The sequence below is a fragment of the Callospermophilus lateralis genome, chromosome 9, assembly GCF_048772815.1.
Source record: "Callospermophilus lateralis isolate mCalLat2 chromosome 9, mCalLat2.hap1, whole genome shotgun sequence".
In the NCBI taxonomy this organism is placed as follows: domain Eukaryota; kingdom Metazoa; phylum Chordata; class Mammalia; order Rodentia; family Sciuridae; genus Callospermophilus; species Callospermophilus lateralis.
The window spans coordinates 52948105-52963920 of NC_135313.1; the positions used below are offsets into that span (position 1 = coordinate 52948105).

The 15816-nt window shown below is 36.6% G+C and overlaps 1 protein-coding gene across 28 annotated transcripts in view; it reads left to right on the forward strand.

Annotated features, from left to right (window-relative positions):
* The window catches only part of Ttn (titin), a 265404-nt gene that overhangs the window by 5115 nt on the left and 244473 nt on the right, over window positions 1-15816 (forward strand). For 23 of the 28 annotated variants that reach the window (XM_076866699.2, XM_076866711.2, XM_076866701.2 and 20 more), the window contains exons 4-14: window positions 1220-1507; window positions 2032-2117; window positions 2211-2461; window positions 6880-7210; window positions 7576-7728; window positions 8399-8536; window positions 9852-9986; window positions 11210-11347; window positions 11825-11962; window positions 15168-15461; window positions 15570-15692. In XM_076866699.2, coding sequence (XP_076722814.2) covers window positions 1220-1507; window positions 2032-2117; window positions 2211-2461; window positions 6880-7210; window positions 7576-7728; window positions 8399-8536; window positions 9852-9986; window positions 11210-11347; window positions 11825-11962; window positions 15168-15461; window positions 15570-15692 — 2075 coding nt within the window. The remainder of the gene's footprint in view (window positions 1-1219; window positions 1508-2031; window positions 2118-2210; window positions 2462-6879; window positions 7211-7575; window positions 7729-8398; window positions 8537-9851; window positions 9987-11209; window positions 11348-11824; window positions 11963-15167; window positions 15462-15569; window positions 15693-15816) is intronic. The other 5 variants (XM_076866710.2, XM_076866726.2, XM_076866700.2 and 2 more) reach the window with 4 other exon arrangements.

The window sequence follows — 15816 nt, forward strand, 5'->3', positions numbered from 1 at the left end:
CTGAGAATCAGTGCTTCTCTGTATACATGTTAAACACTCAAAAATGCTTTAAGGAAATATTTTAAAAATCATGCTTCTCAGCAAGTAGAAAAGCTCAAAGACTTGTTCATAAGCTTCATAAGAAATATGACATATTATAGGATTCACCAGGAATTTCACTTCAACAAGCACCAAGATAATTCTGATACAAGTGGTCCACAAACTAGTCATTTAAGAAATATTAAAAATACTACTCAATAACATGTTCAGAAAAAGACAAATGCTTATTATTCTAATGTATGACACCATTCACCCAGAAAAGTTATGACCAATATTAGTGGCCTCTGTTGTTCTCCATTATTCATTACCTGGTTAGACATTAATACTCAAACATGAATTAATTTATACATTACATAATATCTTGCATGAACTGCATAATGTTATCAATGCTTATCCAATAAACCATATCTTCAGTGATATCCAGTTATAGGGCTATAACTGACTTAAATAGAAAGCATATCGGGTAAAATTAGGTCTGAACCTTAAAACACATACAGAAAATTCAGAAATAGAAAAGCACAGGGTTAGTAAAATTTGCTGTTGCTATTCAAAAGCACACCAAAGTTAATCCCATCCACCCTTCACATTTATCATAAAAATTTTTTTCCAAAATAACCCTCCCCCAAAATCCCCTTTCTGTAGAATAATTAACAGGAAAACATATCATTATTGAGGTTAACATTTTAAATGCAAGTATTTCAGTTCTTTGACTATCAACCAATTTGGAGAAGATTTAGGGGTTTTTAAATTAAGTTTAAATGTAAAGATTCTATAAGTCACAAATACACCCATTCTACCAACCCCTGGAATTCATTTTAATGTAACCTATTGAAGTATACAAAGTTGCCATAACACATTAACATGGTGCAGATATGAAGTTGGGAAGTACAGAAGATTCTCTAGTCAAAACAAGATCTAGACTTTTTATGTAAATTACAAAACAAGCATGGTGGCCTAGAACTGCTAAGCAGATAAGAAACATGGTGGCTGGATAGCCACCTGCCATCTCTGGGCCCCATTCTTGCTGTCATCTGCTGGCTGAGCTGGGTTCAAGGACAGTCAAGGATGCTGAATTGGCGAGTCATTGCCTAGTTTCGGAATCAGAGCTGTGATTGTTTAAAAATACCCTGTTGGTAAGGTTCTGGCTTCCTGGCCTGATTTCCTTCTCTGTCCCCTGCAGCGGAGACAGCGCCACCCAACTTCGCTCAACGACTGCAGAGCATGACCGTGAGACAAGGAAGCCAAGTGAGACTCCAAGTGAGAGTGACTGGAATCCCTACACCTGTCGTGAAGTTCTACCGGGATGGAGCTGAAATCCAGAGCTCCCTTGATTTCCAAATTTCACAAGAAGGCGACCTCTACAGCTTACTGATTGCGGAAGCATACCCCGAAGACTCCGGGACCTATTCAGTGAATGCCACCAATAGCGTTGGAAGAGCTACTTCGACTGCCGAATTGCTGGTTCAAGGTATGCACTGCAGGTTGAGAAGGGAGAAGGGGAGAGGCCTGATCTGTGACCAAGTGGAGCTATTCTGCCTCCCCTGAGCCCCTGGGGATGCTGAGAGCTAAAATCCAAGCTGCCTTTTAAACCCTATGAAAAGAAAAGTCTGAGATTCCAGGCAAGAGCTCAGTACTGATGCAATCTTCAGTTATTAACCCCAATATAATAAACTGGAAAGTTTTTCAAATAAGTTACATAGACTTCAAATTATTGAAAGTACTGGAATAATTTTTTAAATGGTTCTAACACATTCATATTGTAGTCTTTATATGTTTACTATGGTGCTTTTCTGGCAGTGGCAGAAGTTTTGAAGAAGGGGCATTTTCTATTTTTAAATCTGATTTCTATCCATACAAGATTCAAAACTTTCTGCGTTTTTCCCCCACAGGGATGCCCAGAAAATTTTATTGACTTTGTAGTCACAATTAACAGAATCTCTTTCCAAAGGAATGGTTTCTCCTCCTCCAATGCTCATCTTTCCCTTCCTACAGGTGAAGAAGTAGTACCCGCTAAAAAGACAAAGACAATTGTTTCGACTGCTCAGATTTCAGAAACAAGACAAACCCGAATTGAAAAGGTATTTTTCTATGCTGCTCTTTCCCAGCCTTTCCGATGGCCACTTCCCCAGCTATTCTCCCTCATCGTGGACTTTGTTTTTAATCTTTTGCAGAAGATTGAAGCCCACTTTGATGCCAGATCACTCACAACAGTTGAGATGGTCATAGATGGTGCCACTGGGCAACAGCTGCCACATAAAACACCTCCCAGGATACCTCCTAAGCCAAAGTCAAGGTCTCCAACACCACCGTCCGTGTCCATTGCTGCCAAAACACAACTGGCTCGACAGCAGTCCCCCTCACCAATAAGACACTCTCCTTCCCCGGTCAGACATGTGCGGGCACCCACTCCATCTCCTGTGAGGTAAAGTTTCTTTAAAGAGACCAGGTTATCAAGCATTGTAAAATGAGGTTTTGTGCAATCGAAAATGTAGTATGTGATACAAGAGGTATATCAAGATGTCACTGAATATGATTTTCCCAAATCTTCATTGTCCACAGGCAATTTGAAGAATTTTATAATTCTGAATTCTTTTTTACTTCTATTTAATAAATATTTTCTTTAGGAGAGGAGAAAATAACACAGCAAAAGGAGAAAACTCCTAAATTCAACCAGCCAAATCACTTGCTAAGTTTGACTTGGAACAATAACTATTACAATAAAATAATCACTACTATCTATTGATCACTATCACTATGATAAATATTTGATTTGACACTCTATAAACATTATCTCACTAAATATTCACAACTACTAAGAATTATTATCCCCAATATTATGAAATAGCAAGAGCCAAAAAAGTCACTTGCTCTAGTTCTTAGTTGTCTCATCTATAAATGAAAGAGAAATACAATAAGAATGATCTCACAGATTCAATGAGATAATTGGTTGAAGGTGCCTTGTAAAAAGCAAATAATTATACACCTGCTCTTATACTTCCATAATAAATGAAATATTTTAAACATTTTTCATATGCTTATTTTACCTAGAAAATAAGTAAAAAATATGCTGATTTAAGATGCAGGTACTTTAGAAGACAGACTCGTATCATCAGGGCCCAGAAATTACAGTCAAGTATAAATTATCTGTAGCAGATTTCAAACTCTGGGATGCGATTTAACATAATGAGACTTTTAATATGATGAACTGAAAAACTGCAAAAGTTGAGAAAACAAAAAAAAAAGTATGTCGTGATCAATTTAAATAAAAGACATGTCGACAGTTCCCTACTAAGAAAAAAAATTAAAAGCAGAACAAGTCAATGACCTAAAAAATATTCAAATTTACTGTGAAGTTACTATAATCACAATAGTGGTGGAGCTGTAGCTGTAGCTCAGTGATAGAGGACTTGTGTAGCATGCCTGAGGCCCTGGGTTCAATCCCCAGCACTACAACAATAATGGAAGATAGTAATGAATAGAAAAATACATTAGGAAAGCAAACAGAGTCTAAAAATAGATTCAAAAATACAGGGAATTTGTTTTATAATCAAAGTGACCTTTTGTTTAGGGACTAGGCATTTTACTTCATGAAGAATGCTGGCCAATTTGATATTGATCCATCCAGTGCTGGCCAATGAGCATAAAACTATCTTACACCCTTTACAAAATACACCCTAGCTTGATTAAAGTGTTAGATTAAAAAAAAAAAAAAAAACAGAGAAAGAGAAAAACAGAAAATTTGGGAAATATTTATGGGAAAGAGCTTTTAAAAATAGACATCAAGATTCAAGGACAAAAAAATAAAAATTATGACAATAGCAAGTCATTGCTAGACTGAATAGTATGCTTGTGGAAAAAAAATTAACAGTGCTCCTTCCTCAGGAGATCTCACTACCACTGCTAGAAAGGCATCAGAACAAACACATAATGGCTACAGTGTGAAAAATGCTAGCCCAGAGATAGTCCCCAACCTGAGCAACCATACATATTTATGCTAGATAATGCCTGTAAGCAAGCAAAATGCAAGCAGATCTGGAGGGAATGTTAACTGCACTTATGACAAAGAACTAATATATCAAATAGATTAAAAAGTCCCAAATCAAAACACTATGTGACCCAGCTATACCACCCCTCAGTATTTATCCTAAAGAGTTCAAGTCAGCATACTATAGTGATGCATGCATACACATGATTATAGCAACACGATTGCTAATGGCCAACCTACGAAAGCAATGTAGGTGTCTATCAATGCATGAAATGATAAAATGTGGTATATATACACAATAGGGTTTATTCATCCATAAAGAAGAATGAAATTATGTCATTTGCAGGAAAATGGATGGAACTGTAGAACATTATGTTAAGTGTAATAAGCCAAACTCAGAATGTCAAGGGTTGTATGTTTTCTTTCATATCTGGAAGCTAGAGAGGAAAAAGGTGGGGGTATCTCATGAAAATTGAAGGGACATCAGTAGAGTAGAGGAAAGGGATCAGAGGAAGGGAGGAAGGGAGAGAAGGGGGAAGTGTTACATTTTACAATATTTAGCTATATTCTTATATTGTGTGCTTGTACAAATATGTAACAAGCCCATTGTGTACAATTATAATGCACCAACAAAAAAAATGGGGAAAAAATTTCCACAAATCAATTTTCATAGGAAGAAAATTCAACACAAATAGAAAAAAATGGAAAAACCACAGCTTTTAAAATTATATTTATTGGACATTTATATTGCTAAATATCCAATAAATATAGTTTAAAAAGCTAGATATTTTCTCATTTTTATTGTTTTTAGCCACTTAAAATATTAAAAATTTTGGTAAACACTAACATGAAAACTTGAACAAAAAGCTCAACTTCAAAACATGTCTAGCAATCACATTTCTAAAAGTGTTCAGTCTCAGGCTAACTCCAAGTTTGCACACCGTGAAATCACCACATAGGCCAAATGTGATTTCTGAGGGAGATAACAGCCTTACTATATTTTAAATCCAAGCCTAAGGGTCATTTAGAATTAGTTTCTCTGTTCCCATGGAGTATTTTGACCATCATAGCATTCTAAGAGTTTATTAATAACCTTCCAAATTCATCCCTTAAATTTGTTTTACAGTAATTAGGAAATACAAATGCCAATTTGTGGAGAAAATAATGGTTATCCAAAATAGACGCTTTCCTAAAGTGTCTCATAGTTAAATCTTGATTTTTGTTACAGAGTAAGGCAAACATATTTTATTGAATAGGGTGCATTGTCTCCAGCTGTGACCAGGTGATTATTTTTTATTGTACCTGCAGAAATAAGCACTTTCCTATAATGACTCAAATTACACTGATTTTTCACAGTTTTGGGCTTACCCGAGGCCCGCTGCTAATCACTTATGTCATGCTAATCATGTCTTTAACTCTTTTGAATAAAACCACATTACCAGATACAGCAGGAACTAGGCACAAGTTGAGACTTCGAAGTGCAAGTCTGTCTGCTTTTCTTCAATCGCTAGAGACCCACATTATTCTAATCTGGCCTTTGTTCTATTTCCCAGGCAGTCATTTTCAGAATGGAGCCATGTTCCTTAGATCTCTCTTTAGTTTGATTACAATTTCATTTATAAAATGCAAATTGATTTTCACAGAAAAATCCCTTCTTTAAGAACACGGTGAAACCTTTCTTCAGGAAACTGACTGATGTTGTAATGTACTGTTACTCTTAGAGCAAATAGCAGCTGTATCTTGAGGTTAATTAGGATAATTGTTTCATTTATGATCAATGTAAACTAAATATCCTACATACTGCCAGGATACATTTATAAATGTTTTCTTAGATTCGGAATTTATAAAATGCAACGATGGAGCAATACTGCCACCTAGAGGGAGAAATGCAATAGATCTTATTGATTAAAAATAAAATGAGTTTTGCAAAAAATTTATCTTAACATGGCTAATCAATTCCAAGATTCTAGGTCAAAACTGTCTTTTTAGGCTATCTGGCCAAGATTTAGCTCATATAACCTTCAAACGATATTGTGTGCAGTTTGGATACATCTAAAAAAACAATGAAAAGTGTTTTGGAAGAAACTATTTTATCCATTTAATAATAAAAAAATTTTTTTTTTTAGATTTCAAATTAGCCAAAATCCACAGCAATTATATGGTTATTTAAAGAAAGTCTTCAGTATGGTATGAGGGTGAATGCAAATAAACAGGGGCAGAAAACAAAAACCGAGCCCACAAACCCTATAAATAGAGCAGTAATTTCCAGACTGCATTACACAGCCCATACCCCAAAAGATTCTGCAACAGCTCAACCAGAAACCTTCCTCCTGCCCTGGGAATTTGCAAGTCAGATAGACATGGTGAAGGTGGTGTGGAAGTCCTGCAGGAGGGAAGGGAGGGAGAGAGGAAGAGAGAAAGGCTTAACTTGTTTAGCCAGGAGTGACACAAGCGTTTTGATTACATAGAGCTTTCTTCATCTAGCATCTACTTGACATCCACCCACCCCTGTCCAGATGGGGAATGCAGAGACACTTACATAGGAGTCCTGGGTTTGCAATGCCCTTTCTTTTGCTGTATATTTAGGAAATACCTTCCTCAGTCTTATATATTTTTTAATGTGAGAAGATGAGACAGGGCACAAAATTCTGTAGCTTACTTGGGATTAAGTCTGATCCAGATACTGCAGATAAGAATAAGCTTTATTGAGACTTAAAGCAACTGATTTTCATATTATATACCCTCTGAACCAGTTGTAGGGACACACATTTTAAAACTCTGCCATTATCTAAATCTGATTATGCCTGCTAGAGCTCCTCACCTTGGCGTTCTGACCTCTGCTATTTGGTTTTCAGGTCTGTGTCCCCAGCAGGGAGGATCTCCACATCCCCCATCAGGTCTGTGAAGTCACCCTTACTCGTCCGTAAGACTCAGACATCCACCGTGGCCACAGGCCCTGAAGTGCCTCCCCCGTGGAAGCAAGAGGGCTACGTGGCCTCCTCAACTGAGGCTGAGATGAGAGAGACAACAGTGACTAGCTCTACTCAGATCAGGAGAGAAGAGAGATGGGAAGGGAGATATGGTGTCCAGGAGCAAGTGACCATCAGTGGAGCTGCAGGGGCTGCTGCCAGCATATCGGCCAGTGCTTCCTTTGCAGCAGGGGCTGCTGCTACTGGTGCCAAAGAGGTACAGTCAGGACTACTCTGTTTTCATTACTTCACTTCTCTTTTTTTTCCTACGTGATTTCTGGAATAAAAACCAGGATGGATGGATTGGAGGGAAAACACATAGGAACACAAACATACTACGGAAACTATAGACCAAATTTGGTTGTCCTATTCATAAAACCATCTTCAGTTGGGACAAAGGCTCTGATGTGAGGTTTACATACAATATGGGTGTTAGTGATATAGACCCTACATCTCTTTGCAATGATAAATGCTCACACACCAGTACATTTAGCTCTAGGTAGCTATTTCCATTGTGCTTTTACATTTCTTATCAGACATGCCACTTTGAAAATGTATTGAACGTGTTCATTTCCAATCCAGGTGAAACAAGAGACTGACAAGAGTGCAGCTGTTGCAACTGTTGTTGCTGCTGTTGATATGGCCAGAGTGAGAGAACCAGTGATCAGTGCTGTAGAGCAGACTGCTCAGAGGACAACCACGACTGCTGTGCGGGTCCAACCTGCTCAAGAACAGGTATGCAAGGGCTGCACGTGGGGCCAGGTTCAATGGCCCATCCCTCAAACACCATTTACTGCTTTGAGCCTTGGGTGCTCAGATGCCAGGACCAAACAGTGTCAAATCATTCTGAAGGCAGAACTGAACCCAGCATGACCCAGGATTTTAGAACTTCTGAGCAAAATATGATCTGAGAGAGCAAAGGTGTTTAAGCTATCAATATCACAAGAGCACACCAGACCAGAATAACACTGGGCTACATCAAGGAGGCAAAAGTTAATAGTATTCAAAGTATCAGGGGACTCCTGGTTGAAGCAGATGAAGGGTGGGAGGATAGAGTCAGCTACTCAAGGGAGCAGACACCCAGAGCATAGCTACTCCAGGAGCCAGGTGTGGGAACCAGTGTTTCAGGGCAGATGTTAGATTTCTCTGAGCTTCCCTGAAGGATCTTGGCTTTGTTCATCTACTTTTCTCAAAATAAAAGTGACATTTGATTCATGAATGAAAAGTCTCATAAATCTAGGATTATTTCCCATCTCGTATTTGAATAATTTTTGTTCTAATTTAAAAACCACTCTGCCTTCCCTTCTTATCTTCTGTGACATTTTTGCCTTAATCCTGAAATATCATCATAACTTCCTGTTCAAAGTGCATTAAGGTGTTTCTTCCTTTCCTCTGTGAAAATCAGGTGAGAAAAGAGGCGGAGAAGACTGCCGTAACACAGGTAGTAGTGGCCGCTGATAAAGTCAAGGAACAAGAATTAAAATCAAGAACCAGAGAAGTAATTGCCACAAAGCAAGAGCAGACGCACATAACTCATGAGCAGGTGAGAAGGATTTTTGATTTGAAATTCACTGGTGCGATAACATGTGTTAACATGGTGATAATCTTTACTACGAAGGGTGGTGTTTCTTGGACCATACAACTGTTACCACACTAATCAAATCCTCTTGTCATGTGTGACCTGTGCACTGGATACCAAAGTCTCTTGAGGGGACTTCACTGATTGCTCTCCCTATATAGACGAAAGGGACCTCTGTGGACACAACCTGAGTGTAGAAAGAGAGTCTTATCTACACTCTTTATGACCATTTACATTATGATCATTATCATGTATGTGATTGTGGGGAGAGGACAGAAGGAAATAAAACTAGGAGGGAGAAATAGATGCTTAAGTAGCCACGTGGAGTAGTAGAAGAGAACACTGAACACACTAGACTTTAAAACCTCAGCAGCTGCATCCTGACTCCTAAGAGGACTTGTGTAAATGGGTTGAATGTAGAATAGAAGGCCTAGCCTTAGTAAGGCACATGACCAGAAAAGACGGAAGGACAGTCTCATGATTGGAAGCCCTTGTGGACAGAATAGAGAAGGCTGATTGGTAGGGCTGTTGGCCAGTGGAGCCAGTTGTCAATTGGGTAGTTTGAGAAGAAAGGCTTTTAAGTTCCATCTAACCTTGAGATCCTGGGTTTCAGTGATAAAGTATCTGAGAACGGGAAAGAAACAAAGAAGAAGACTCCCCCACCCCACAGGCACTCCCTGGGCTCCCAGATAGAAACAGCATCCTGCAGGAGGTTAAAGATTTAGAAAATATTTTGCCTAGGATATATGCAAAAATCTTCTTCCCATAGTAAGTTTTGATTCTCCAAACCATCATGGTATTTAGGGAATTTTTTCAAAACAAAATACTGTAGATTTGCAGATTATTAATTATCCATGTTTGATTTCCCATATATAAAATAAAAGGGTCAGGCATAGTTACTTCTCAAGTCTTCCATTCTAATATTCTGTACTCTAAGATTATCTTTAAATGACATAAAATGGAAATGTATTGTCATATATCTACTCGTAAAAATTAGAAGTCTTTTTAAAGCAGACTACAACTCTCCTGTTCAAAATGAACAGGGCTGAACTCAGTATTTTTTTTTCCTTTGTGTTTTTTTGGTCTAAACAGCCTAATTTATGTTTTAGGCAGAGAAATAATATGGTTGTACTAATGAATGAGAGATTATTTATTTGATTTAGTGACATCTCCCAAAAAGTGATTTTACTTCTTTAAATTCCTGTATTGTATTTAATGAATACTGTGTTACTTGCATTAGAGATCAGGAAACAGTAAGGTTTTGTTTTTATCTTCATAGCAGATAAGAAAAGAAACTGAAAAAGTCTTTGTACCAAAGGTAGTAATTTCCACAACTAAAGCCAAAGAACAAGAAACTAGAATTACTGGAGAAATTACTACGAAACAAGAACAAAAGCAAATAACTCAAGAAACAGTAAGTCCAACTTTGCAAATACCTTGTAGTCTGTTAATATCACATTCTAGCCAATTGTATGTCCTTCAAAATGGAGTCTTCGTCTCATGTTTTCTTTTTGTTGGTTCTGTCTCACATTGAAATTCTGCTATGATGGAAGTTCTGTTCTCACTTCTCTTTTCCTCTCAATTGATTAGTTTTGGGAGATTGTCTGTTTACAAGAACAGTGTGGGGGCATACCTATGAGCTTTCTAGAGCATACCTAGGTGGAAGGTAGATATCACCTCTGACCACTTTCACACAAGTACAGTTTTTTATGCACAACCTGAGCCCTCAGTCACTTAGATTGGAAAGCATAACCTATGCACAGCTGTAAGATGGGGTGTGCGCACACCTGTGGACACGCACATGACCACTGAACCTCTGTATTCTCCCAAACATAGCAAGGGCATCTTGACATTTCTTTTGTGCCATTTGAAACTCAAAATATTCATTTTACTCTAAAAAATCAGATAAGACAGGAAACTGAGAAAACTGCTGCATCCATGGTGGTAGTTGCCACTGCCAAATCCACAAAAGTAGAAACAGTCCTGGGAACTCAAGAAGAAATTGCCATACAAGACCAAAGGCTCCTCAATCATGAACAGGTGATGACTTCCTGCCGCTGTGAAAGTCAACTCTCACCATTTCACTTGCGAGCCACTTGCATTTCATCCTAATGGCCACGTCTTCACCACCTCCTCTTCTCATATCTCACATAGAAAATTCTTTCACCATCTCGCTCCCATGAGCCTTTGCCACCCATCTGGCTTTCACTGTCACCTCTTATTCCTAACTTTCAGACTTTCTTTGAACTATTACTAACATGATATAATTCACTTTAAAATATTACTGTTGATGTCAGCCCCAGGTACAAGTCAATGGATGATAAAGCAAAGCTGTGCACTATTTATGGCTTTACTAGACTTTCCCGTGAATTATAATGATGGGAAAAAACAGTATTTGTCTGTCTTTTATTACTAATTGTGTTTTTTCTTTTAAATTTATCTTATTATTTTGATATTGTCAGTGAAACAATACAGATGATTGAAGCAACTTAAATAATACACTTAGGTGTAATTAAAATGTCCTTGAGTAAGAAGAAAATTTGCCTCCTTTCTCAGTTCATTTGCTTCTCTTATTAGAGGCTCAGGAAATTTAATGACTATTTTCTCATCTTTTTTTTTTTTTAACCACATGACCAGATAATGAAAGAAACTAGGAAAACAGTGGTGCCTAAAGTCATAGTTGCTACACCCAAAGTCAAAGAACAAGATTTAGTATCAAGAACTAGAGAAGGCATCACTACCAAAAGAGATCAAGTCCAAATAACTCAGGAAAAGGTGAATACAGATATTTGAAACATGAAGAGTTCATCTTTAAACTAATTGTTAGAAAACTATTAACTATTGTATAGTATGAATTATTAATCTATATTTTCATTTTTAAATCTGTAACTAAAAACAAAATGGAAAATGTGATTGATTACCATTAATTTTTTCTGCACATTTGATTTTCATCCACCTGTAACACTTATAATTCATTTTATTCACCATTATTGTTTGCATGAAGATGAGCATTTTTAGCTTTATTTTTGAAAAAGCACTGGGCACTGGGGAAGCATCTACAGGTTTTTTTTTTTTTTTTAAGCTAACATTTCTAAGTTTTGTGATTCTCACTGCCAAGTGAAAATTATTTTCTTTCCTATATTTAACCCTAAATAACTTCCTCTTACATCCCCACCAGGAGGGGGGAAGGGTCATATCATGTATGTTTGAAGCCCCATACAACTTAAACCTTGATTTTACTGTAATAATCAGATCAGAAAGGAAGCTGAGAAAACTGCCTTGTCTACAATAGCAGTTGCTACTGCTAAAGCCAAAGAACAAGAAACAATACTGAGAACTAGAGAAGGAATGGCTACTAGACAAGAACAAATCCAAGTTACTCATGGAAAGGTGACTATTGCTGTTCCAAGTGTGAAATCCCCTTTTATAATATATTAATACTAAACCTCATGTGAAATTCCCAATATAATACATTAATACCAAATCTTGGTTTTTTTTAGTGTATGAGATCTATTAACCAAATTTGTTTTCATATAATTAAACAACTGAAAACTAAAAAATCAAATTATTTATATTGTTAATATTACTAGGTATTCCTTTCCTCACTTATCTTTTCATATTATTTTCAACTTTTTATTATTAACATCTCGAAATCCTTCAGAAGTTGATGATTGAAATTGCATGCAGGCTAAATTTAAGAGACTCTCTGAACATTAAATCAAAGTTGTATACATAAGTAGTGAATCTTACTGTAAAGAAGATGTGGTTTTGAGAAGTCATAAGTTCACTATATTATATTATAGTGTATGGATTTATTTCAGTAAATAACCTATAATTTTCTTCATGTGAAACTGTATTCTTTTTCTCACTGTAAATATCAAATGAGGAAAGAAACTGAGAAAATTATAGTGCCTTCAGTAGCAGCTCCACTAAAGCCAGGCAAGATCCAGTACTGTAATCTAGAGAAGGAAGTATCAAACCAGATCAATTATACATAAACCATGAGAAGGTTGCTGCCTCTGTTTGTAGCTATGAAATTTCCACAAATTAAGTTACTTCCCATGACTACACTTTGCTCCAAATAAGCTATTTACCTAAATTTATTCTTTATTGCTAATCTAGTATTGGAAATCAGCAGCCAAAGGGTTACAATTCCATTAGCATCCTGACCTAAGTACTACTTGAATTTCCCTGAAGGTTGCTTCCTATCTTTGACTGTTTTTTGCTAAGCATGATGTCAGATAAACTTTCATCCAATTCTAATATTGAATGGCACATCAGCCTTTCAGAAGTCTCATGGGTGACAGAAAATTTTCTGTGAAGCATATTCCAGGAGTGATGAATTTGTTTCTGTCCTGAATCACATGAGTTTGATTATCTTGTTTTTGTTGTTAAATATTAGCTAAGGATGGAAGCTGAGGAAATGTCTATATCTAAGTTCTTGGTTACTGCTGCAAAATCTGCTGAACCTGCCACACTGCCAAGGACTAGAGAAGGATTTGCTATTAAGCAGGAACAAACACATCTTTTCCAAGAGGAGATGAAAACTGATGCGGTGGAGGTGAAAACAGTGTTTCATCCCATTTCATCATCAGCACTCATAACTCTTCATCCATTATGTGTCACTGTGCTCCTAATGTTCCATTTAATTGCTTTACTGATCAACAAAACATTAGAGATGATTAGATTCAGTCCAAGTCCTCTGGTGGAACAGTTGGCATTTCTAGTTGTGAAAGGCCAGATTAAACAACATTTTCTTTGTGTCTCCTAAATTAATTCTCAGCATTTAACTGGTGCAAATTGAGGTCTCCTAATCCAATTAGTTTTCCTGATTATCTGGGTTCCAAAAAGGTAAAGAATATTCTAGTCTATTAAGAAATAAAAGTGACTTACCAGCATAGAATACTCATTTGTAGTTGTCCACCAAACAGCATTTGTGTATGGATTTAATGTACATTAATTCAAGAAAAAAAATGTACATATGCTTCCTTAAGTTAAAGTATCTTACCATCATTAAGATTTTTTTGGCATAAGTATTAAAATAAAAATGAGATTTATGTATTTCAGTGGATTTTTTAAAGTCAAATGATAATTTCACTGAGCCTGACTCTTATAATTTTTAAAGTAAATAAAACTAAAACTTACTCTGATTACCTTGTATTATTGACTACCAGTCAAAAGGTGCAAATGAGATAGCACAGATGCAATCTCCCAGCAAGCCAGATTATATATTTATATTAGGGTTATTTATCAAAGATGAACATTTTAAAACATCTGCAAAATTAAAGTCAACTGGTTGCCTATATTTTTTTAAAAATAACAAATGAACAAAATTAATTCACCCATGTCTCATGTATATTTTATAGTTTCTTCTAAAAAGCAATCTGAATGAAGATGGTCCACGCAATCCTTCAAGGCAGATTAGATTTTTGTGGCTTCCTAGAGGGAAACACTGGATAAAGCCCATGATCACTAAACAGCCAATTCCATCTTTAAAAAGGCCCCATTTATATCTCAAATGGCTTCAAGAGTAATTTTTAAGGTTATACATATAGCATGCTTGAGACACATTTCAGGTACACACTAGATCCTATTCACAGCAGCAAAGAAAACTGAATATTAATAAAATATTACAGCCTTCCTTTTAAAGTGCACTAGATGGACCTGGAATTTGATTTTTCAGTATTCTATTTCCAAGCATCACATAGGATTATAGTACTCATGTCACATCAACTGATTCGCTTTCTTTAAAAAAAAATTCCTTTGCAAATTGTATTCTCATTTATGTTAACCAGATTCATGGAGATGAGAAAATAATATTTTTGTCCCTTCTTTGCAAAAATGAAAGTAAATTGGATTTCAGTGTGAAAGGTTGTTCTCTTGAATGCAAAATGATAACACTTTCATTTTAATCACAACATTTTCATTCATGTGTTTTAAGAGTGATGCTTTTCTAATAGATTAAACAAATCTTATTCCTAGTGAATCATAAGTAAATTCACATGCTCACTCTGTGTTCATGAGCTTTCATGTTATCTCTGATTTGCATGCAACCATATAACTCTGTAGCAATTGATTTTTCTGGATGGGATGATGACAATATTTGAGTATACGTTTATCATCACTGTCACTGTGTCAACACCAGACTAAATGATCGACAAGATGATAAAAATAATGAAGATAACCAGCTCCGAAGTTCTGATTTCCCAATTGCCAATTGACTGTCTGTCTAGATGAATTAGCAGAAAAACCCAAATCACTTTATGATTTTATATACATACTTGTTATCCTACCTTGTGCCTAAGTGACTTAATGTTTAGTATAATTAAGCAGATATATAAGAGCATATCTAAATGGATGTCTGTACAATACAATCATCAAAGAATTATTAAGTTCCTAGATGCATTTCAGAATTAATATCTGGATATATAACATTCTTATATTACATGGACACCATCTACCTAACATGCCTTTAGGCATTTGTCAGTTCTGAATGTCTAGGAGGAACTGTGCCCAGGAAGATGTGCCTGGGAGGAGATGTTCCAGTTGGACTTTGACATTACTATGCATTAATTCTGGAAACCTTGTCCTCCAGGTGGGCGCTGGGAAAAAGGCTGAAGCCGTAGCAACAGTTGTTGCTGCAGTTGATCAGGCCCGTGTGAGAGAACCAAGAGAGCCCGGGCATGTGGAAGAAACCTATGCTCAGCAGACTACTTTGGAATATGGATATAAGGAACATATTTCCACCACAAAGGTACCTGAGCATCCCCAGCGTCCAGCCTCCGAACCCCATGTTGTCCCTAAAGCAGTCAAGCCTGTGGTGATTCAGGCTCCATCTGAGACTCATATCAAAACTACTGATCAAATGGGAATGCACATATCATCACAGGTGAGTCATTACTACATGCTGGGTTTTCACCCTGTTCATGGGAAAGCAACCTTAATTGTTATGGTTATCTGGCAAACAGTGGTATCAATGAGTTTTATCTTAATGCAGATCAAGAAAACTACAGATCTAACAACCGAAAGATTAGTCCATGTGGATAAACGTCCCCGCACAGCAAGTCCTCATTTTACTGTTTCAAAAATTTCTGTTCCTAAGACAGAACATGGATATGAGGTAAGAAGTTACAGAGCATGATTTTAAAAATTGGTTAGCCTTAAGGATATGCATACCTAATGTAACTGTAGAGCATCTTCATTATAGGTCATTGCATGCCTGTTTTTGACAAAGTCTGTTTTCA